Raw genomic sequence first — 22,710 nt, forward strand, 5'->3', positions numbered from 1 at the left:
TAGTATGATATCCTGAGGTAGGCCCAGATGGTGAGGGTGAAAGGGGAAATGTTAGCCAGATGGACGAGGGTAGGTTGCCCTGTCCTGTCCCCAGTGAAGAAAGGTAGTGAGGAAATGGGGAAACAGGAAGACTATGTGCAGGTCTGCACTTAAAATGCTGCCTGGGCACAGCTGTACTAAAGTGAAGACAGTTCTATGCTGGAGTGAATCCATCTCGTGCAGAGGTGATAGGAGGTGCTCTCCTGTCAGCATAGCACTGCTACCCCAGGGGTTAGGTCAGTAGAACTACATGGCTGAGATGTGGATTTTTCACCTTCCCCTCCCACAAGCCTGTAGTTATACAGGTATAGGTCTGTAGTGTAGACCTGGCCTATGATGCACAGTGCTTAGGTGACTACTTAGGCATGTTAAACGTGGCTAGCTGTGTAAACGTCATGATTCCTGAGTGCAGGGGAGAGGGAGAACTGGGTCAGACTGCTGCTTACTGACTGTAACGAGGTTAACAGGGCTAGTATTAATTGCTTTTTGCAGGGCCAGTTGCTTTATTGTGCACTCTGCTCCCTGCATTTGGCAAGAATTAACTTGTTTGAAACCAGAGCAGCTGAAGCCAGCATGGCTCTTGCTTCTGTCTGTGCACTAGTGTGACAATATTGATGCTGTCAGGAATTTGCTGTGCACATCATTCCACAATTTGTATAGTTGTGGTGTTTGCTTGTGAACACTAATGAGCCTGGGTTGCTAGGAGAGGCATTACCCAGTGTAGTTTGTGTTAACACCAAAATGGCAGTAGCTGGTTTTGGAGAGGTGGAACAGTATGCAAAGCTGGCATTCATAAAATCTTCACTAAAATCTTGAGGTTCAGGTCTGCTCTCACATCTGAGCAGGTATGTGGTTCTTGTTAATCTGTTTGTATTCCCTTAAATGGGTCTCAACACCAACACTCAGTTTCCAGTGAGAATTAATGGGAACTTCAATGCTAAAGTGCTGGAACCTGCAGGATGCACTGTTTCCAGGAATGTAGTGCTCTTGACCTTACTGTGATAGTATGTGAGTCTCCATTTAAACACCTTATATTTGGTGGTAGGAATTTAAGGAGGCCTAAATAAAGTTCTTATTAGAGAGTGGCTTTTGTATGTCTGTCTTCTATCACTGGGCAGTGTCTGCATGGAAACAGCATAGCAACAGAAGACAGGCCCCAAGCATTCTTCTCAGGTAGTCAGGGCTCAAGTTGTGTTCCAGACTTTCCACACAGTCCGTACCCCAGGGGAAGTGAAGTGTTTTACTCTAACAAGGCAGCTGGCAGTCAGATTGGAAACACTTTTTTTCATAACCTCATTGGGGGTTTGGTTGAACTTGAATTGGTTCTCTGGAAAAACATGGCAGCATTAAGGGCTGGATAGCTTTACCCCGTCACACCTTCAAAACTGTAAACTGCTCTTTTACCTACCAATTGTGAACTGAATGACAAGGCTAGAAAAACTGTTTGATGGAGGACAGTCTTTCTACATGAACACTAGTGTCTAGGTCTCTTATCTAGCTGACACTGAGGGCAGGTCTACACTACTGCAGGGATTGATGCTCTGAAATCGATCCACTGGCAGTCAATTTAGCAGGTCTAGTAAAGACCCACCAAATCGACTGCAGATCGCTCTCTAGTCGATCCCTGTGCTCATCTTTTGATGAGAAGAGTAAGGTAAGTCAATGGGAGATTTTCTCCTGTAGACCCCATGGTAACTCGACCTAAGGTACGTTGACTCCAGCTACATTATTCATGTAGCTGGAGTTGTGTAGTGTAGGTTGACTTAGCCTGAGGTAAGAAGGGTTCTCTGAACAACTAAGGGCTAGTCTACACTGGCAATGTTAAAGCGCTGCCATGGCTTGTGTAGTTGCAGCAGAGCACTGGGAGAGAGCTCTCCCAATGCACTGGAGAGAAAAAACCCACCTCCACAAGGGGTGTAGCTACCAGTGCTGGTGCACTGTCTACACTGGGGCTTTACAGCACTGAAACTTGCTGCACCTGGGGGTGTCTGCTCCCTGGCACTCTACATTTGAAACCAGTATGGTTCCAGTTAGAGCTGTGCAGAGGACTTTGAGATCGAGGTTTTGTGATGGTCTAATTAGGACCAAACCCCAAAATTTTGAAATTCTTAAGGAGAAAATTCTGGAAACATCACTTTGGGTTAATCAAAATGTGGTGTTTCAATGTTTGGCAAAATTAAAACTGCATATCTTGGATTCTACTTTTATTAATGCAATACAAAATTCAAAACAAGTGGCTTCAAAACAAAGTCAAAATACTTCGCTCTAAAAAATAGCAAATGGGATGTTTTGACATCAGAACTTTCCATTTTTTTCAAAGCAAAACTTTGGCAAAAGCAACACAATTGCATGGTGTTTCATCTCAAAAACAATGGTCTCTGACAATGGTTCTGAGATTGTCTGGAAACAGCTGGTCAGAACAAAGCATTTTCTAAGGGCCTGTCTTGACTAGATTGCAAGATTTCCCTCACCAGTTCTTCTCCACTGGCATTTGGAGCATTGAGACTCCAGGTATTTTACGTGGAGTTAGCTTAGGGCTTGTCTACACAAACTTATTTTGCTGCTTTAACTGTCAGTGTAGTCAGGGCTGGATTTAGGGGCAGGTGACAGACAACTGACTGAAGTGCAGGGCTTGAGGGGTACTGGGCTTGGGGTGCTGTTTTTTGTTAGTGATAAGCTTAGAGGAAACAATTTTTAGTTGCTTATATATGGCCCAAATAAATCAGATGCACAGATCCTAGCATGGAAATTTATTGTCTTATGATAGGGATAAGCCATGCATTCAAATTGTATATTGAACTTATGAAATGGGCTACCAATTTAATTAAAAATAATATATGCAAAAGTTTAACAAAAGGTAGGGAGGGGCAGGGGCCAAAAATACTCCTCACCTGGGGCACCATTTGGTCTAGGGCCATTGGAGTGTAGTTAAAGCAGCAAAAACCCTGGTGTGCATGCAGTTACACAGTATAAGTGTATATGATATAGCTTACTCCCTTTTAGAAAGGGAAATGAGCTGTACCAGTGTAAGGCACCTGCATTCACACCAAGGCTTGCTTTTTTTAAAAAAAATCACACCTTACCTATCTAGTTATACTGGCATAGCTCTTGCAGTGTAGGCCAGGCCTTGGCATTTCAAGCCCCATTTCAGAATCCAGCTTGTCTGTACTAGGATTCTTGACATCACAGCCAGTGATGGAACGGAACCCAGGTTAGCACCAGTGGGAAGCTACTACAAAATGTTCCTTGTGTGGAAAAGGCTTAAGTTTGCTTGGTAAGCAGAAACAAACCTCACTATTCTAGACCAGGTAAGGACCTAATCTAGAACCTGGTTTTGCCTAAACTACCCTGGATGACCACCCATGTTTGACTTCCTTACACTGTTCAAATCCCACATGAAAACGTCATGTTACATTCTAAAAAAAGTTTTTCCAGCAAGCTTAGATGGAGCTGGCTCAGGCTCCAGGGCTGAGAGCTTTGGTTAAGGGAAGTTGGGGGGGAGGGATAGCTCAGTGGTTTGAGCTTTGGCCTGCTAAACCCAGGGTTGTGAGTTCAATCCTTGAGGGGGCCATTTAGGGATATGGGGCAAAAATTGGGGATTGGTCCTGCTTTGAGCAGGGGGTTGGACTAGATGACCTCCTGAGGTCCCTTCCAACCCTGATATTCTATGATTCTAAGTCCAGCATGAGCAGCATTATTGCAAAGTACCCCCATACATCAGCATACTTCAGCCCCAAGTGAGACCCCACTCAGTGCAAGGAGAGCTCAGTCTCACTGGGCCTCTTGAAATGTGGTCTCAGCTGAAAAAGCCAGTTAAAATCCAATTGGAACTCATAAGAGACCAGAAGTGTCCACTTACCATCTGCCAGCTGTGAGGCTTCAGAAGTGAACTCCCTTTGGTCACTAACTCATGCTGGGCCTCACCTCTGGCTCATTGGTTCATGTCCTCAGACTAATCTTCTGAGTCGTCGCTTCCATTGTCTATCATGAAGCCCTGCTACTCATCTCTGGGTTCAGTGAAAACCCTTCCTCTCACTATCCCTCAAGACTGAGCCAGTGATCCAGCTTCCCTCCTGCTATGTCACTCTAGCCCATCCTGTTTCCTCTTTCAGTAGTAGCTGTGTGTAGGCACTTCAGGGAGCTTCATATGTCTAAATACGTATGTTCTTGGCTATGAGTGAGGCTGCTCATGCTTCTGGTAAACTAAACACATCCTTGCACTGGCTTGTTTAACCCTATCTGGTCACCCTTTTATGTAGTAATTTTGGTTCTGCACAATCAGTTGGAGACAACCCAGTACAGAAAGACCCCTCTCTGCAAAGACTAATGCTTCAACAGTTCTCCATGCTGTCACTTCATCCTGCATCAGCACAGATGCTGCTTGTTGGAGCTGGTTCTCCAGACCTTCTGCACTGATGCTTTAGTTGGAGTAGCCCAGTATCACTTGACCAAGGAAGCAGAGATGAAGGTATTGTACCAAAGCTTGTGGCAGCATCCACTGCAGTGATTTGAATCTTACCTCTTTGTTGGCTAGTCTTCACTAACTAGTAAACCACTTGTGCTAGTAATGTGTGGTCTTTATGCTACCAAGATCTAGAAGGCTATATCTAATTTGCATGCGACTTTACATCACATTTCTGGAGTACCCATCACCATAGTATCAATATATTGAGTGGAAGTCTCTTCTGCCCGTGAATCAAGGCCATGTTTCAAATATTTGAGGTGGGAAGAGTCAAGGGAGATGCAATGTGGGCAAGATATGAACAGTCTACCTTTACAGGAAGGCTTGTAGGCTTGTGGGCTGCAGGGCAAGGATTACTGGCACAGCTTCCCTGGAACCAAAGTGTTGATGTCAAGCTCTCAGTTGAGATGACCATGTGACTTAAGTAATGTAGGCTTGTGTCTGGGAGATTAAAGCAATATTCATATTATGGATTTGAACAAATAGATCTTCTTGTGACTCTGCATATATCACTCTGGTGTATAGGCCTGGTCTACACTAGAATTTTAATCCATATAGTTACAGCTCATGGGGTGTGAGAAATCCACACCCTTGAGATGTAGCTTTACTGGTTGAACCGTGGTGTAGACTGTACTAGGTTGATGGAAGAAGTCTTCCATTGACCCAGCTGCTGCCTCTTGAGGAGGTGGATTACCTACACCAACAGGAGAACCATCTCAGTGTAGGTAGTGTCTAGCTACCTGTGAAGCACTACAGTGGTACAGATGAGCCACTGTAATATTTTAAGTGTAGACAAGACCTTAGTAAAGCTACCTCAAATCAGATCATTGTAAATCCATTCTAGCTGAACTTGAATCTTGAAGGTGACATCTAAGGAGGAAGTACCCTTTTTTGCTACTTTTGTACAAAGGCCTAGAAGTTGAGTTGGTTCTGCTTTTTGCTGTTCCGAATTGCCACTCAAATCAGCATGGAAGCTGCTTTACTGAGAGGTTGTCTACACTAGCACTACAGCAGCAGTGCTGTAGTGCATTAGTGAAGAGACTACTTATGCTGGTGCCAGGGATTCTCCTGTCTGTGTAGGTACTCCACCTCCCTGGGAGGCGGTATCTAGGTTGATGGGAGAATTCTCCTGTCTAAACCAAGGATTAGGTCAGTTTAACTGCATTGCTTTGGGATATGGATTTTGCACACCCCTGAGGAATGTAGTTATATCAGCTTAATTTCCTGGTGTAGACCAGGCCTGACACTGTAAAGAGCCCTGCAGAATGGCCTTCTGCATGCTTCCTCCCATGGCAGCTTCTGAACTTCCCACATTAGTTAAGCCTGACTAGCATTAACATGGTTCCCTGCTTTCCTACTGTCCTTTCCCAGAGCTCCCTAGTCTCTGTATCACTAGAGATAAAAGTAGGGAGTAGGTTTTATTCTACTCCATAGATTGAGTCAAATTCAAGGTCTTTAATTTGGGAGAGAAAGCATGGTCAAGCACCTTTCCTTGAACAGTGGAGCTGTCAGCTGCACTGGCGTTAAATAGGTGTTAACACTTAAAACTATCACTAAAATCTGTTCCATCATTTGCCTAGCTTCTACCTGGTGACACAGCAGGATTTGACAAATCCACAAGTTCTCAGGTATCATAGTTATTCAGGGTACAGAATACCTCAATTTCTAATCTAAAAACTAGAAGAAACATTAAGGCTTGAAAGTTTTCAGTTATAACTGCCCTTGGAACTAGGAAGTAAAGAAAACTGAGAAAGTTGTACTGATAAAGCTAAATATGTTTAAACAGGTGCAAAAACACTGGTGCTGGAGCCAGTGGATGGACTGAGGAACATGGACTATGTACTTGGGTTTAGGATAAAGTTGTAAAGACTTTCTGATTCACACCTGCCAGGTGGATCCTGCCTTCTGAGCCAGTGGTAGCTGTGCGTGTGTGTATATATGAGGAATTGGAAAAGGTTCAGAAGGGCTATAAAAATTATTAGGGGTATGGAACGGCTTCCATTTGAGGAGAGTAGTAAGACTGGGACTTTTCAGCTTGGGAAAAGAGGCAACTAAGTGGGGATATCAGAGGTCTGTAAAATCATGAGTGGTATAGAGAAAGTAAATAAGGAAGCGTTTACTCCTTCTCATAATACAAGAACAAAGGGCCACCAAATGAAATTAATAGGTAACAGGTTTAAAACAAACACAGTATTTTTTCTTGCAATGAACTGTCAACCTCTGGAACACCTTGCCAGAGGGTGTTGTGAAAGCCAATACTATAACAGGGTTCAAAAGGGAGCTAGATTCATGGAAGATAGGTCCATCAATAGCTATTAGCCAGGATGGGCAGGAATGGTGTCCCTAGTCTCTGTTTGCCAGAAGCTGTGATTGGGTGACAGGGCATGGAACACTTGATAACCTGTCCATTCCCTTTGGGGCCACTGTCAGAGGACAGGATACTGGGCTTGATGGACCTTTGGTCTGGCCCAGTATGGCAGTTACGTTCACTTACAAGAGAACTTTAACAGGGCTTCTAAAAATAAAACCAGCCCAGCAACTGTCTATTCAGACTTTGCTTGATTTTGTGCTGATAGCAGCATTTCTGGCATACAAGCCTTCCTTCCCATACGAGCGTTGTAGTGAGACTGCAACCGCTGGTTATGAATAAAGGAGGTTATGTATGTCGGGTATCGGTGTTAGTCTGTATCCACAAAACCAACAAGGAGTCCAGTGGCACCTTAAAAACAGATTTATTTGGGCATAAGACAAAAGCTTATGCCCAAATAAATCTTAGTCTTTAAGGTGCCACTGGACTCCTTGTTGGTTTTTGTGGATACAGGCTGTGTCCAAGATTCCTGAAGAGAAATTTGACTTTTGCATAATTCTAAGTCGGTATGTATTGACCAAGCACATGTTCTGTCTTAAACAGAGCAGAATGCTTTCCTGTTTTCCTTCATTTCATGGGAGCAGATTTAATGGCTGGTAGCTTCAACAGCCTGGCCTGTATCAGCTTTGCTGCAGTTGATGTGTGTTCTGTTCTCGTCCTAGGAATCGAGCATTGTAGCCAGCTTGTTAAAGGCTGCGGAATCCAGGGTTGCACAGTGAAAATGACTCCTTCGCCATTCCAGGGGTCAGGACTGCAGGAATTGTATTTTCCTGCCCCTGTTTTAAACCTTCCCTGCAAGACTCCATCAGTGATAACTTTTGTGTGCCTGTGCATGGGACTTACACAGACACCCACAGGAGCACAGCTCTTGGCTGCATTGGCACTTCAGTTGGATGAGTGGGGCAGGTGTCCCCAACCCAATAGCACAGCACAGTGTGGCATCTTGCTCCTGGGTCAGCAGAGGCTTGAGAATGTAGTGCTAACACTCTGGGATGGTGCCAGGGAGTACATTGCTCTCCATTCCCTCTTCTAGAGGGTCACCATGAGGCAGGGCTTCTGGGAGGACAGGAAAAGACCAACACTTAGTTATGCTTTTCCTCCCTAAAGTCAGGCTAATGCTCGGCTTACTTTGGCTGTCATTCCAGTTAATAGCTGCTGACTGGAGTGATGGGCAGGGGACTAGCTCACAGTGCTGTCCTGTTGCTCTGCAGTGGCTAAAGAGCATGAGTACCAACCTCAGGACAGACTTAAGAACCAGCATGCAAGCACCAAATTGGCTGTGAGTTCTAGACATACATTTCACCAACCACTTACCAGGCATCAACTCCTCGGGTGCTATCAGCCTTAACATGGAGTCAGACAGTCCTGTTGGGTACCCCAATCTTTCTCACCACCCAGGTGGCTCTATCTTTGCAATGGTCCCTTACACCATGAATCACAGCAAGTCAGGTTACTGCAAGTCCCAAAGGGCCAGTCACTTACCCCAGGTCAGCTGAACCTTAAATCTCACCATACACTACACTTGTAGCCAATCCTATAACAAACTGTCTATAGGTTTATTAAATAGGAAAAGAAAATGAGTTGCTTAAAACAGCAGTTCTCAAACTTTGGTGTGTGTGGGCCACTCAAATTGCTGAGACCCTCAGCAGACCACTTAATCTTTCCAGATGTTTTTTGTACCATTAGCTAGCTAACAAAGCACTTTGGATGAATGTGCTATATAAAAAACCTTAGTGATTAACATTTTTTGTTCTACAAATAAAAGCGCACAACTCGTATTTAATATCAGTAGTCTTACCTTTCTAATGCAATGATGTGCCCTCTCCCCCTGAGCTGAGGAAAGTTGCATGGCTCCACTAATTAGGTGGGTGGCCCTTCGTTCTCTTATGTGGCTGCCCAGGCGTGCACCTTAGAGGGAACTATGTGCAGACCACCTGAATGGAGGTCACAGATCAGAGTTTGTGAACCTCTGGCTTAAAAAGTTAAAGCAAGTGTAAACAGACAAATGAGTTAAAATCTTCAGTTTCAAAAGGTACTAAAAACTTCAGTAATAAGTGAGCTTTGTGTGCTCTTAAGGCTAACCCAGGCTCATCATTGGCAGTCTCTTGCATATGCCTAGAAAACCTTGCCCCCAGAGTCTAAGCAATAATGGTATAGTTCCTCCTTGGTAAGGGTTTTTGTTCCTTTCCTCCCTCTGACTTTGAGCTGCAAACTACGTCAATTGGATGAATTCGCTTGCAAGTCTCCTGTGTGAGAGACCTCTAATGTTCCACTCATCTGTTGATGGGCCTTCCTAGTTGGACAAGGCATAACGCCTTTTGTAGGAGGCCAGCATTTCATGCTAATTAATGCCTCTCTGCTGTCTGATTTACGGTTAGAGGCTTACAATGCAAATGTATGAACATTACCTTACAATACAATGTTATAAATGTAATTAATATATGCAGCATTTCACAAGCATTCCATAAAGTCTAAACACATACATATAATTCTAATACCTATTTTAACAGGTGAGCCAGACTGGTTCCAGCTCTGTATTTCAGTATTCAGCTGAGACATGGGGACCTTGGCAGGAGCTAGCACCTGGTCTGCCAGGATCACAAGTGCTCCTTCCCCACTTCCCTCCAAGTGAAATCATTCCTGTAGACTTCATGGTACCTCTCAAAAGCAGGTGTTGTCACCACCTTTTTTTTGCAAGAGGGTGGCTTTCTCACTAACCCCACTGCTCTGATTGCTGAGTTGGGCCATAGTACCTGGAATTGCTGTGTCCAGAGCTCCATACCTAATAGTGAAAATCAAGTGAGGTTCTCCTTCCCCAGCAGCTAGGGGGAGGCCTAGGCAGAGTCTGACTCAATGCAGTATGTTAAATGCTAACCGTGATCAACAGAAATTTGCTGCTAATGTGGGCAAGGATGGTTGTGGTTAATGTTAGTGGGGCATGGCTAGCCTTGGGGGCACCACTACAGACAAGGCATGTGAGCTTTGCTGCACCCCAAAATGTCCCAGGTTTCTTTTCCTGCCCCTCTAGCAAGTAAGTGTCCAGCCACTGTAGGTGCTTCTACACAATCTCTTCAGAAGAAACAAGTGTTTATACGGGTACCATCTAGACTGGTGGGTCAGACTATGACCACTGTGTGTCGTCCATTATCAAAGCAATGAAGAAAGTGCTACCTATGGGCAACCCCCACCCCAGACTGTGCAGTGCAGACAAACTACAGAAGGGCAACTGTGTTCAAGATGGTGTGTTTGGAAATCCTATATTGGCTCAAATGTATCTGTACTCTGGATATGCAAAATTCCAGGACCTTGTCAAACCAGAGCTAGGTGGCCTCTTGCACATCAGTACTGAAAGGGTTCTCAGTAGCTGTTGTGATCTGATCATAGGACTGGAAGACCAGAACTGAGTCCCATATCCCAGTTATGCTGCTGACTTGTGCAGCCCCAGGCAAGACACTGCTTGACTAGGTTGTCTTTTACAGAACAGGGTAAGACTTGAGGAGGGGTGTTCTGATTTCACTGGTCATTCTTTATACTAACAAAAGCTTTCTCACCCATGCTCTTGGCCCTCTTCCTTTGACACAAAGGAACTATACTGAGATGTGGCTCTAAGTGTAGAGGCCTAAAGGTAAAAGTAACCAAGTATTGAACTTAAAACCAAACTGTGGCTGTAAAAATCATACCTTGTTCAAAGTAGGCCAGCTAACATCTAATTAGCATGGCTAGGCACTAACACTTTTCACTTTCTGCCTAGAAGGAAGATATTGGGAGGACCACCAAAGACTGCTGGGATAGCCCTGATGCACCTGCTCTCTCTACTTGCAGCAATGCAGATATCTTCCGCAGAATAAATGCCATGCTGGATAACTCTCTGGATTTCAGTGGAGTCTGCACGACACCCATCACAAAAGGAAGACGTGACCTTTTGCCAGGTGAATTGGCTGGTTTGTGCTCTTATGAGCACAGAGCAATGTCAGATGGTTGCAATACAGGGATTCCATAGCTGGAAGTAATATGTAAACCTGTCTTGCTTGGTATTTTTTAATGTCTCTTTGAAGAGTACTAACAAGTGGGGAGCATAATAAAGATGGTTTGTGAAGGAAACCACTGCAGATCTGTGTGCAGCCCTGTGATGCATAAGAGCCTGAGTCTCTTTCAGCAGCTTCTTTCTACCATAGAAATATCAAAAAGGGTCAAGTCTCTTTTCCTGCTGGAGGGCTGGTCAGGGTCTTCATTCTGGTTTACACACAAACTTGCACTGAAACAACTAAACTGTCACCTTTTGCAAATCTGCTTGGTGCAAGACTTATTTTGGATTGTGTCCTACTTTGATGTTTAAACACTTCCTTAGGGCTTATCTTTGTGTACAGCAGAGCAGCCATACCACTGCAACCCTTCAGTGAAGACACTACATTGACACAGCTTCTCCCATTGGTGTAGTTAATCCATCTCCCCAAGAGGTGATGGCTGTGTCAATAGGAGAAGCTCACCTGTCAGTATAGTGTGATCTACTTGGGGGTTAAGTCAGTGTAACTACATCATTCAGGGGTGGGGATTTTTCACACCCCTGAGGTGATTTAATTATACCAATATAGGTCTGTAGTGTAGGTCTGGCCTCAGGCCTTGTCTTTAGTAAAATTTTGCCAATATAGCTATACTAGGAAAATGCTCCTAGTGAAGACTCGGCTTATGCTTGCAAGCCCCAAAGAGAAGGAGTCCCTCTGTTCATCCAGCCTGCTGCTAGTAAACCTCTCCTGGGTCCTTTCAGCCAGTGGATCCAAGTCTATTTCAGGAGGAGTGGGTATGGTTATGGATGTATCCTACTCCCCAGTCAGTGTGGCGCATAGTTGATGTACGCTAGGAAACTAACTGGGCAGCTTTTGTTTAATAGGCATGTCTGTTACTCAGTCACATTTGAGTTCCAGATTATCCTTGTGGAGAGCCTTCATGACACATACAAGGGCAAACTATGAGACTTGGGCATAAGTTTGCCTTGATATGCTGGTCTTAAAATATCAAACTTCATACGTGACTGAAGAGACTGCCATTCCAAGCACTGTAATTACAATATGTATGCAGTCTTGTTCTCTGTCTTGCACAGTATGTTGTGCTCTTCGCTGGCTTCTTTCCAAAGTGGTTCTTGGATTGGCAAAAGCCATAACACTAGCTGAATGAGAGAATAAAAATATTTAAGGGGTCTCTCTAAAACCAGCTGAGACCAATCTGTCAAGATCAGATCTCATTCTCTGCAACAGGAGGCTAAAATCCTTGTTCCTTGAAATAAGGGTGCAGCTCACTTAAGTACAGAGGATGAAAACATTGCAGGACTGGTGTAGGGATTAAAAACCCTAATAAATTAAAAACATGACTAATCAGTAGCATCAAGAAGATTTATAGAGTGCAGCTTCCTAAGGTTTCTGCAGGAGGCCATCTTGGATGTGGTGGGGCCAGAACATCAGAGGGCCACAAGACCCAAGCTATCACCACTTAAGTCAGTTTTTATTGATGGTGCGGCCCCTTCACAAGCATGGGCAGCTTCAGTTACATCTCTCCTCTTGGCAAAGGGGAAGATGCTTTTGCTGAAGGAGCCCTGCCTTATCTAGCTTATATTAGAACACTTGCTCTCAGTGCACCAGGAGTTTCCATATTTTGGAAAATGTAGAGTCCTGTATCAGTGAGTATACTTGCATGGGGACAGGGCATTAGGTGGGGTCAAATCAGTATCTGTTAATGATATTTCCTTAAGCTAGAAAATTTAACCGCATTAATGTTGTACAATTAATCACTAGTCAAGAATGCCAAAACTCATGTCCATGTGATTCTAATTCTGCCCCTGTGCAGTTGCAGTAGGATCAAGATCACTTACTGTTTCTTGTAGAATGTAGTCCTAGCTGCTTTGTCCAAACTCAAGGACTGAACAAGGCAGGATCCTGCAGGAACTGTTCCTCACTCACTGCAGTCCTATAGTGTAGTTGTATAACTAAATGCTGTATCATAATTCACATGAATAAAGGGCAGCATTATGGTTCTGCATGCATTCTCAAGTATGGCATTCCTCACCTGAGAGCTTAACTGTGCAACTGTAAATTAATGTTGCTTTAATAGTACTACAGTTTTTATCTAACTTACCATCCTGGAAAACAGTTAGGAAAAGGACTTAACCCAGTAGGGAATCATTCATGCTTTAATTTCTGTTGCCAGTTATCTCCATTGACTTCCTCAGCTCATCCTGGATTTTGTTTGTGATTCAGTTTTAGTTTAAAATGCCCCTTTCAGCATGTGTAAAAGGATTACACTCAATGTAGAATAAAGATTTGTAGAGGCTTGGACCCTTTTCTCTAATACTTAAATAATTGTCTAGTGCAATTGAGGAAGTGCACAAATGCATGTAAAGATCCTTCACTTCAAGAGTGGAAAGATGTACAGACACAAGAAAGGAAACAACGCTATAAGCTTGGTGGTCCTGCAGATAAAGCTTTAAGCTTTCAATTGACTGGTATAGTTTATATGGCTGGAGAGTCATTCAGACTCTCAAGAAGTTGTTTGACATGAAGGAAAAACTAATACCAGTGGGACTGAATGCTCCATACTAAGCCAAACAGTACGTCAGCCTTTTAAAAGGCTGACCATTTTCTTTGTGGTTGTCTTAACACTGGTTAAGATTAAACAGCTGAGTCTTATGGGGTTGTCCCTAGTAATGTTTCATCAATTTAATGAATGAATTGCTCCAGAAGTTGCCCAGAGCTCAGCTTCACTAACAATCCAGGTTACTCAGATGTCCAATACAGCATTATATTGGTTGCTGGCAACACTTGCTCTAGCTGTAGAACCTGTCTGGCAGCCTCTAACACTGCACTTGCAAGTATAACACTCCTGAACGTTTGCCTTTTAGTTTGCAGCCTGTGCTTGGTCTCAAAGGTGGCATTTTTGGAAATATAATGGCATTGGGGGACCTGTGTGCTAAGAGACAGTCCCTTCTCCAAAGAGCTTTAAGTCTAAACAGCTGAGATTAAGGATTGTAGCAGAAGTATTTATCCTCACTCTACAGATGGGGAATTGAGGCACTGAGATGAAGTGACTTCTCAAAGGCAGAGCCAGGAATTTAACCCAGATCTCCTGAATTCCAGTCAGTGTCATACCCACAAGACCATTTCCCTGAGCATAAGGAGAATGCCTTAAGCAACTCTTGTTTTGGGGGAGAAGAAAGTACACTTCCCACTATCTCAAATTAAACCCCAGTTCTGAGGGTCTGGAATTTGTAATGGGGCATAGTGCTAGTCCTTAAGGCAGAGGAGTCAGATGCCTACCACACAAGAATTGTTGATCCAGCCCATAAGGGTCATTCTGCAGGATCCAAGCTTTCATTTTAAGGTGGTTCTAGCAGTCACAAATTAAAAGCTTTTTAAAAACACCACACATCACCAAATAGCATGATCACAACTCATACCATTCCCCACCTTGTTCAGTCTGCAACCACAGGGAAATATTCAACTAAAATGCCAAGTGGAATAGATTTCTTCACTTGCACCTTTGAGTTTGGGCTCCTGAATACTTCTCCAGCATGTTGGGGTCAGAAGCAGTGCCCCAAAATACAGAACTATCTTGAAGCCTTAACCATAGTTCTGCAGGGTATAACATGGTATCCTAGTTCAGGCACAGGTAAGATTCGACAATAGAAAATAACTTGTGACTTAACCTGTGACTGGGCCAACATCAGGAAAGCTGAGAATTGTTACACTTGCATGGGAGGAGATGCATAGCATCTCAGATGTTAGACTTTAAAGGGTGACTTTCTGTGTGGACTTCAGTAGCTGTTTCCAACAACTCATTAAAGTGGGTCTCCATCAAATCTGACTCATCAGTGATTGGAAGCAGATCCCCCCCCCCTCAACTCTGGGTCATGTAGTAAGTCTTAAGGCTTGTCTAAAGTGTGGGAGTAGCTTCTAAAGTAAGTTAACATGTTGCATATTAAAAGATCTGTGTGGATGCTGCTGGTGTGCACTAAAGGTTCCCTAGTGCGCTTTAATGTATTACCTGCAGTGTGCACTAGCTGGTTCTACACTGACCAATTAATGCATGACATGTTGGTGCAATTTAAAAATCATACCCCTGGTGTAGGCAGGCACTGAGATGATAGCCTCTTCTCCACCAGCTGAGCTGGTTTTTGGAGGGGGGGAGGGTGAGAGAACATGGATTTGTGCTGGAAATGGCCCACCTTGATTATCACTTTAGATAAGCTATTACCAGCAGGAGAGTGGGGTGGGAGGAGGTATTGTTTCATGGTCTCTGTGTATATAATGTCTTCTGCAGTTTCCACAGTATGCATCCAATGAAGTGAGCTGTAGCTCACAAAAGCTCATGCTCAAATAAATTGGTTAGTCTCTAAGGTGCCACAAGTACTCCTTTTCTTTTTGCGAATACAGACTAACACGGCTGTTACTCTGAAACCTGAGCTGGTAATGTTAGCCTTCTAGTATGTTTGGATTGTGTAGTGCTCTTGCAGCAGCTGTGTTAGCTGGAATTGCTCCTCTTGCTGGTGCAGACTTTAGGTTCTCCTGCAGTGGTTTCCTGACCAGTGCTGTAGTAGGGAGTTCTAGCTCTGTCAGTGAAATGGATTTGTGTATGATCTAGGCAAGTATGTCCTGTGGAGTCTAACTCGTACTTCCTCCTGCTGCAGAGGCCAGGAACAAAGAATGCCTTTCCCCTCTGTGGTTCTTGAAATTGTCATTAATCATTGGCCTTTCAGAGTTAATCACAAACAAGGTATACTCCCCCACTGGCTCTGAAGCAGTTAATACACCATTAAATGTCAAGTTTTGGCACTACTCAGAGTATGTCTACCCAGTAAAGAGAACCCCATGGCTGCCCTTTGCCAGCCGACTCAGGCTTGGGCTGCAGGGCTATTTCATTGCTGTGTAGACTTCAAGGCCAAGGGACTCCTACCCCCAAAGGGTCCCAGAGCCAGGGCTCCAGCCCAAGCCTGGACATCTACAAGCAATGAAGCAGCCCCACAGCCAGAGCTGCACTGACCAGCTGTGGGGTTTTTTTCTGTGTAGACATGACATACCCTCAGATTATGGGAAAAGCAACACTTAACTGAAAGCCTTCAGGGTTTCTTGCCTGTTCCCTGGCTGCAGTGGGCAGAAAGACCCACTATCTACGAACAATAGATCTCAAAGATTCCATGTTCTTTAAGGGCTTGTCTACAGTTCATGGGGAAACTGGGGTGTGAATCCACCCCATACTAGCCTGCTACAGGCTGTCCATGAGGACCCTGCTGCATTTGTTAATGTACTTTGACTTAATCCCATTTCAGTGAGGACTTGATTTAAAGTGAGTTAATGAGCTGTTAATGTGTCAGGAGGGTCCATGCAGTGGCTGGCTAGTGCAGGATGGATTCATGCTGCAGCTTGCCACGAACTAATTGTGTAGACAAGCCCTTAGTGTGGTAAATGTGAATTCTCAAAGACCTTAGACACTAACGGCCTTAACTCCAGTTCAGTTTCATTATGGGCAGAAACCCTTTAGCAAGTGAATTCTCATTCAGTGGCCTAAAATCTTCCACCTAATGCCAACCATGAGGAGGTAAAGAAACATTTGTTCAGAGCTAGAGCCACAAAGGGATTTAAGTGCCTGGGTCCAAAATTCAGATACTCAAAACCCCTGCCCAGCTGCCATCAAACCCTGCAGATGCTTAGTCCCCTGGCATCTAAACTGCTGCTGGACATGCACACAGCCCCCTCAGTCCTGGTACTTAGTTGTGAAGTGGGTGTAGGTCTCCTGAAGGCATGCCTCATGCCTCTCTAAAAACACTGCCATCCAATGAGGTGGCTCTGATAATTCTTAACCCAGTGGCTAGAGCACTCAGTCAGGATGTGAGGCCTGGTTCACTTTCCTCCTCAGCCTGATGGGGAGCAGGGGCTTGGACCTGGGTCTGACTTATTCTCTCTAGTAGAATGCATGGCTGAACCAGAGCAGAGGGAGATGCCCAGTCCTAGGCCTGGTCATCACTGGAAAATTGGGGAGATGGATTACCTGTGTCAGCAGGAGACTTACTCCTGGTAACACAAGTCCTGTCTACAGTGAAGCACTACAGTGGCACAAACCTGAAGGCACCTGACTTCCTCTGAAGTGTGGGGTTAGGCCACCCCCATTTCCTATTGGCTAGCTTAGGTTGCTCTGCACTCAGCTTGCTGGCTTCTGTGAGCTCTGTTCTTAGGTGCAAGTGCGCTCATGCAGTGTCTAGGGAGCCTAAAGCCAAACTTGAGGCTGTGGATTTTGCTAGGTGGCAGGGTATTGGGCATTGCAATGTGGCATCTAAGGACCAACATGGATCTAAACCACAGGGCTTACAAAGACCCTGAAACGTCTTACCTTCTGTGAAATGAGGGGCCTTGTAATGGGGGGTTAGCTCAAGATGCATCCTGTACCTTTGAATTTGAATGTTCACTTGACTTCTGTGCTTTATGGGGTCACTTGGCTTGAAAGCTAAACTTTGCAGGGATGCAGGAGTGCACTTTGCGAGACTGCGCTGAGTGTGGAGGCAGCAGCTAGGGTTTGTCTAACTGATCTGAGTAACTGGTGGGTGCAGGTGGAGACAGATTTGTACAACTTCAAGGAACAAAAAAAGGTCTTTCCTACATTAGGTCTTACCTAAATCTTACTAGAAGGCTGCATACTGGAAAGCTAGGGAGGTAGTGTTCTCAAGCAGATTCTGGAAATTGTATTATCTAGCATCTTCCTGGATGACCTGTACCTATCTTCTGCAAAGCTGGGACCCTCTTAAAAGTAAAGCATGTTTGTGTCATGCTAATTGTCTATTCACCCATAGTGAATGGATGCAGGAAAGCTGTAGATGACCTGAATTGCCAGGCTTAAAAATAAATTTGGAGTGTCTCAGGCCTTTCTCATTATAGCAAGGAGGACATGAACTCATTCCTTCCTTTGCAGGTCACCTTAAGATGCCATTGGAAATGTTAATTACTGGCAGCCTTTCTGCTGAAAATGTCTTGTGGTCTGTAGGGTGTTTAGTTTGGGCCAGTATGACATGAACTAGAGTGTGCAGAGTCTGACTTGAATGTGCTCTCTAATGTTGTGGTTCTCAGCCTGGGGTATGCAGAGGTCTTCCAGTAGGTACATCAACTCATCTAGATAGTTGCCTAGTTTTACAATAGGCTACATAAAAAGCACCAGCAAAGTCAGTACAAACTAAAATTTCATCCAGACAATGACTTGTTTATAATTGTACTTTTCAGTATAAAGTCAATTGGAATATAAATACGGTAAATGAGATAGTAAGCCTTTCAGTAATAGTGCGCTGTGACACGTCTGTAGTTTTGTCTGACTTTTGTAAGCAAGTAGTTCAAGTGAAACTTGGGGGCACACAAGACAAATCAGACTCCTGAAAGGGGTACAGTATTCTGGAAAGGTGGTTCACTGTTCTAATGCATATTGCCCTCTTTCCTTCTATTAAACCTGGAGGTCAGGACAAGTTAGTCACTGTAGTGGTTTTTAAAGTGCAAGTCATCAGTAGAAAGATGGTTCCCACAGACTTGGGCTATGGCACTCCCATAAACAGCCTATGTAGAAATGTTGCATGATCATGAGCTGAGTTATGGTTGCTGTGGGAACTAACTGAATTGCCTGGAAAGTGTCTTTAGTGCAGCATCATGACTAAGTTTAAAGACTCAGGCCCCATCTGAAACAAGTTGCACCTCCAGCTATACTACTAGAGCTAAAGTAGTTCCATACCCTAGTGTGGCTATAGGTAGAACATAAGTGTTTATCTTTGGTGTCGCTTAGGCCTGTGCAGGAAGGGGAATACGTTGTACCAGTATTGCATGCAAAAACTACATGAAGATCATGCAGCTTGCAAAGGCAAGTACTCAAAAGTTAGGACATGCCAGTTTGCCTCTGCAACTTCAGCTCAGTCCCCTTATGCACATGCCTCATGATAGTCCTCAGCACAGTCACAGGTCACGTTTCAGTCAGTGCACAGAACGGATAGTGCTCGGGGAAGGAGTAGCTATGTACTTCGTTCTCACTGTTCAGCATAATCCTAGGCCTCATACTGCATGCTAGTCAAACCCTGCTCTAAAGACAGAATTATTTCCTCGTGGGCTCTTCTGTGGTTCTCATCTCAGTATGAAGCTTCACAAATGTTCCTGTGAGTTGAGTGGTGGGATCCCTATTGCCCAAGTTAAGGTCAGAAGTACCTACTGATCCAGGGTGCCCAATTTGAGACCCCTTACAACCTGATTTTGTTTCAGAATCCTTAGCATTATATAGCACTTAATTATGTTCACAGCACAGCTCCCATTTGAATTCATTTGCCAGCCAAGAGTGGTCAGCACATGTGTAAATCAAACCAAAGGTTTTAAATTGGGCACCCAGAAAATGAGGAACACTTTGTGACCCCCCTGTGAAGTTTTAAGTGACATGCCCAGCTTTACATAAGAATTCTGTGGATGAGGCAGGGATAGAATTGAATTCCTCAGGAGCATTTAACTGCCTTAATCATGAGACCCTCTGTCACAGGTCAGGCCCATGGCTGTGCCTGCACACCCTTGGGGCTGTGTAGCCAGTCTCACTGTCAGGATGGGCTGCCACCTCAGGGGGCAGTGGCCAGGATGGGGGACCCAGGCCCACCCTCTCCACCAGGTCCCAACCCAGGGCCCTCTTGGTGGCAGGGATCTGGCCGAAACACACCAAGCTAGCCTCCTGTTGTCCATTAACTCTCTGGGTTATTTCCTGCCCACTTCTCTGCATCTCATGGCTTCCTAGTTCCCTCAGTTCCTTCTCCCTCAGTTTTGTCCAGTGCCTGGGGGTTGAGGGTTGCTGTCAGCTGGCTGGCCTCCACATTGTAGGGTGCTCACAGCCCTTCAGAGGGGCCAGCAGCACACCACGTTCCCCTACAGTGGTCTGCCCAGACTGAGCCAGGCTGCTCCCTCTTATACTGGGTTTGCTCTCTGAGCATGCCCAGTAGGTCCATGAGGGCATGGCTTCCTCAGCCCATAGTGAGGGGTTAACCCCTGCAATCCCAGTGTGGGGCATGCATGCCCTGTCACACCCTCCTTTCTGCAATCACCTGCCTCACTCACTACTCACCTCCAACTTCCTTGACTAATGAGGCAGGGATCCTACAGGCACCTTCACTAACAGCCCTGACCTGTCCCCACAGCAGCTGGACTCCATGCAGTGAATGAGGCAGGGTCCTGTTGAAAATGGTCTAATGTGATGAGACTGTTGTAATACATACATGAATTAAGGCTGCACCTGAATTCTGGCATTTCTGAACTCCTGAGTGCTTGACTTGGCAGTGTTCTCAGATAGCTTTTGTGACCTGGACTGGATTCAGTTAATTGTTTAAAAACTCAAATTTTGTCTTATTGACACCCTATGGGTCCCAAGCTGGGTTGGAACCTTTGGATCCATATACAGACCTCTGCCAGTTGAGGGAACAGAGTAACTGACAGCAATAGTACTATCCTCTGCATGGAGCAGCACTAGAGGTGGAAGGGTCACCTTGCCAGGTATTTGCTGGCAGCAGAGGAATGCTGAGACTTGGGAACTTTGGTTCCATTCCAGGTCCTTGGGGGGGAAATGTGCTCTTCTGCCCATTGCCTCCAGTTGACCCCTTTGTGCCCATACCCCTTTTACTGGTACAAGTTTTTTTCCCCACCCCAGTTTAGTCCTAGCCCTATTCTTCCCACTTAGTTGCCACTTATCAGGCTTTCAATCCCAGTCTGCTTGCCCAGTAAGCTGGTCTCACTGCTCCAAACTACTCCACTCCTAGTCTCCTTGCCCAGCCAGTTCCTAGTCCTTCCATGTGCCCTACCTCTGTTCCCAGTCCCTGCCCACCCCACATTACCATCCCCACTAACTCCTAGTCTCCCTCAGTTTTCTCACCTAATCTGGCCCCAATTCCCCTGGCTCCTTGTCCCAGTCTCCCCCATCTGATCTCCGTTCCCCCTGCCTTGAATCAAATGACTGCCTGGATGTCAGCTGAGGGTAACAGAGGGGCTTCTTGCTCTCTGTTCCAGTGGCCAGCCCTGCCCTGGCCCAGAGCAGCCATTACAGGGAGAGCCTTCACCCCTGGCCAGTGCCATGTGCTTGGTCAGCACTAGGGGCTGAGACTGGAGCATGTGCAGGATGGAATCTTGTTTATCAAATCCCTGAAGCCTCTTCTCAGCATGTGCAAACAGTTTTGAAAGGTTTGTCATATGGATGGATCTACAGCAGACTTTGGATCAGGGATGTGCCTTTTGCCAAATTCCAGGTCCCTGCTCCAAAGCATGGGGATGCTAGAGCATTTCAAAGAAATCTTCTGTTTTTTCCATGGTAAAGGTCTGCTTTTTTCCCTAACCTCACTCTTGGAAACAGATGAATGCTTAGGCTGATCTTTGGGGAAATTTCAGTGGAGGCTGACACATGGCACAAAACTTTCAGCCCAAATGGTTACAATTTGGCAAAGTTACAGATAACTGAGAATGGCCTCATTAAGGTTGCACCAAACTTCCCATTATAGGCAGGGCTACTAGCCCTGCCAGTAATAAGCACCTTTACACCATTGTGTCTACACTAAAGGCTGTACTAGTCTGACAATCAGTTTTTTTAAAAAGTGTACAGTGTGTGTAGGCCTTAGTCATGAGGGTGGTGGGGACAGAGTGCTGGCTGCCAGCAGGTGTGGCTGCAGCATTACCATGTCCTATTCTCTCTGACCTGCAGGTCCCAGACTTCCCAGGGATCATCATACTGTATGTGTTAGGAAACTTTGGGGTTCCCAATCTGAGGGTTAGGTAGGGTCCATCTTCTGCTGTAGCACAAACCTGGTTCTGCCTTAAGGTATTTGATGACTGGTGTCAGCATCTGGAGCTGTGCTAGGCATGTAGACCAGTAAATCACTTGGGATTCTGCTGTGGGGCCAGAAGGGAGGTCACAGAGCTGAGTTCCAGACTGGTAGTGATGCCTGGGGTAGCTATAATTACATGTGACAAATGTGGCAAGCAGGAGTCACTGCAGCACCCTGCTGAAGAGTGAGGGGGTGGGGTGTTCATTGCATGCCATGCAATGGTGGGGGGTATGGGGACAGCATGGAAGAGACTGTCCTTCTGCTTGGGAGCTGGCTTACAAATGCCCTGAGTGACTCAGGTTTTGGGTAAGGTAGCTGAGCATCTTGTGGCTTAATCAGCCCCCAGATCCTGCATCAAACTGGCATTCTTGTTCTAAACTGTCTGCCTTTCTCTCTAGCATGCTGGCACAGACACCTAAACTAAGGCAGGAATCCAGCATCTTTAATAGCTCTGGCTGGAGGACACCCACCCCCCATGGGGGGGCAGTGGGGTGGGGAGGGATAGAAGGTCAGTGAGCCATGAAAATTCCTGTCTAAATGTGAACTGGGAATTCTGCTCTGCCCGGCCAAGTTTTTCCTAGTGTGACATGTAGGCTCAGACTGGTCTGCAATATAATGCACTTCTCTTCCTATTGCTGAGGATTTTTTTGAAGGTTATCCATATTATTGAATAGTAAACAATGCAGAGTCAGGGAGGCTCAATGGCCAAGTTGAAGCAAATAGATTATGCTAGCAGAATTGTGAAGCTTTGCGTTGGGTGGCTGAATCGGGTCTGGAGCCTGTCCAGGACTAAAGTGTTTTTGGGTTTGTGGGTGGAGGGGGAGGGGCAGGGACAGGAGAGCTGGATAGCACTAAACTAGTGGGTCAGAGCTGTTGCCGCTGCTGAGGATTGCTGTCTCAATCCTCTTTTCCACTGTGCTGTAGCTCACGGCTTATTTGTGCTGGCTGCCTCCCTTGATGTACTGTAGCTGTGCCTTTTCCTTTCTGCATGCT

The 22,710-nt window shown here is 45.3% G+C and overlaps 1 protein-coding gene across 5 annotated transcripts in view; it reads left to right on the forward strand.

Annotated features, from left to right (window-relative positions):
• CPEB1 (cytoplasmic polyadenylation element binding protein 1) overlaps positions 1-22,710 on the forward strand; it is a 78,430-nt gene that overhangs the window by 6,663 nt on the left and 49,057 nt on the right. For 4 of the 5 annotated variants that reach the window (XM_073363185.1, XM_073363186.1, XM_073363187.1 and 1 more), the window contains exon 2: positions 10,621-10,798. In XM_073363185.1, coding sequence (XP_073219286.1) covers positions 10,621-10,798 — 178 coding nt within the window. The remainder of the gene's footprint in view (positions 1-10,620; positions 10,799-22,710) is intronic. The other variant, XM_073363189.1, reaches the window with a different exon arrangement.

This window comes from Lepidochelys kempii, chromosome 10 (genome assembly GCF_965140265.1).
Source record: "Lepidochelys kempii isolate rLepKem1 chromosome 10, rLepKem1.hap2, whole genome shotgun sequence".
Classification (NCBI taxonomy): Eukaryota; Metazoa; Chordata; order Testudines; family Cheloniidae; genus Lepidochelys; species Lepidochelys kempii.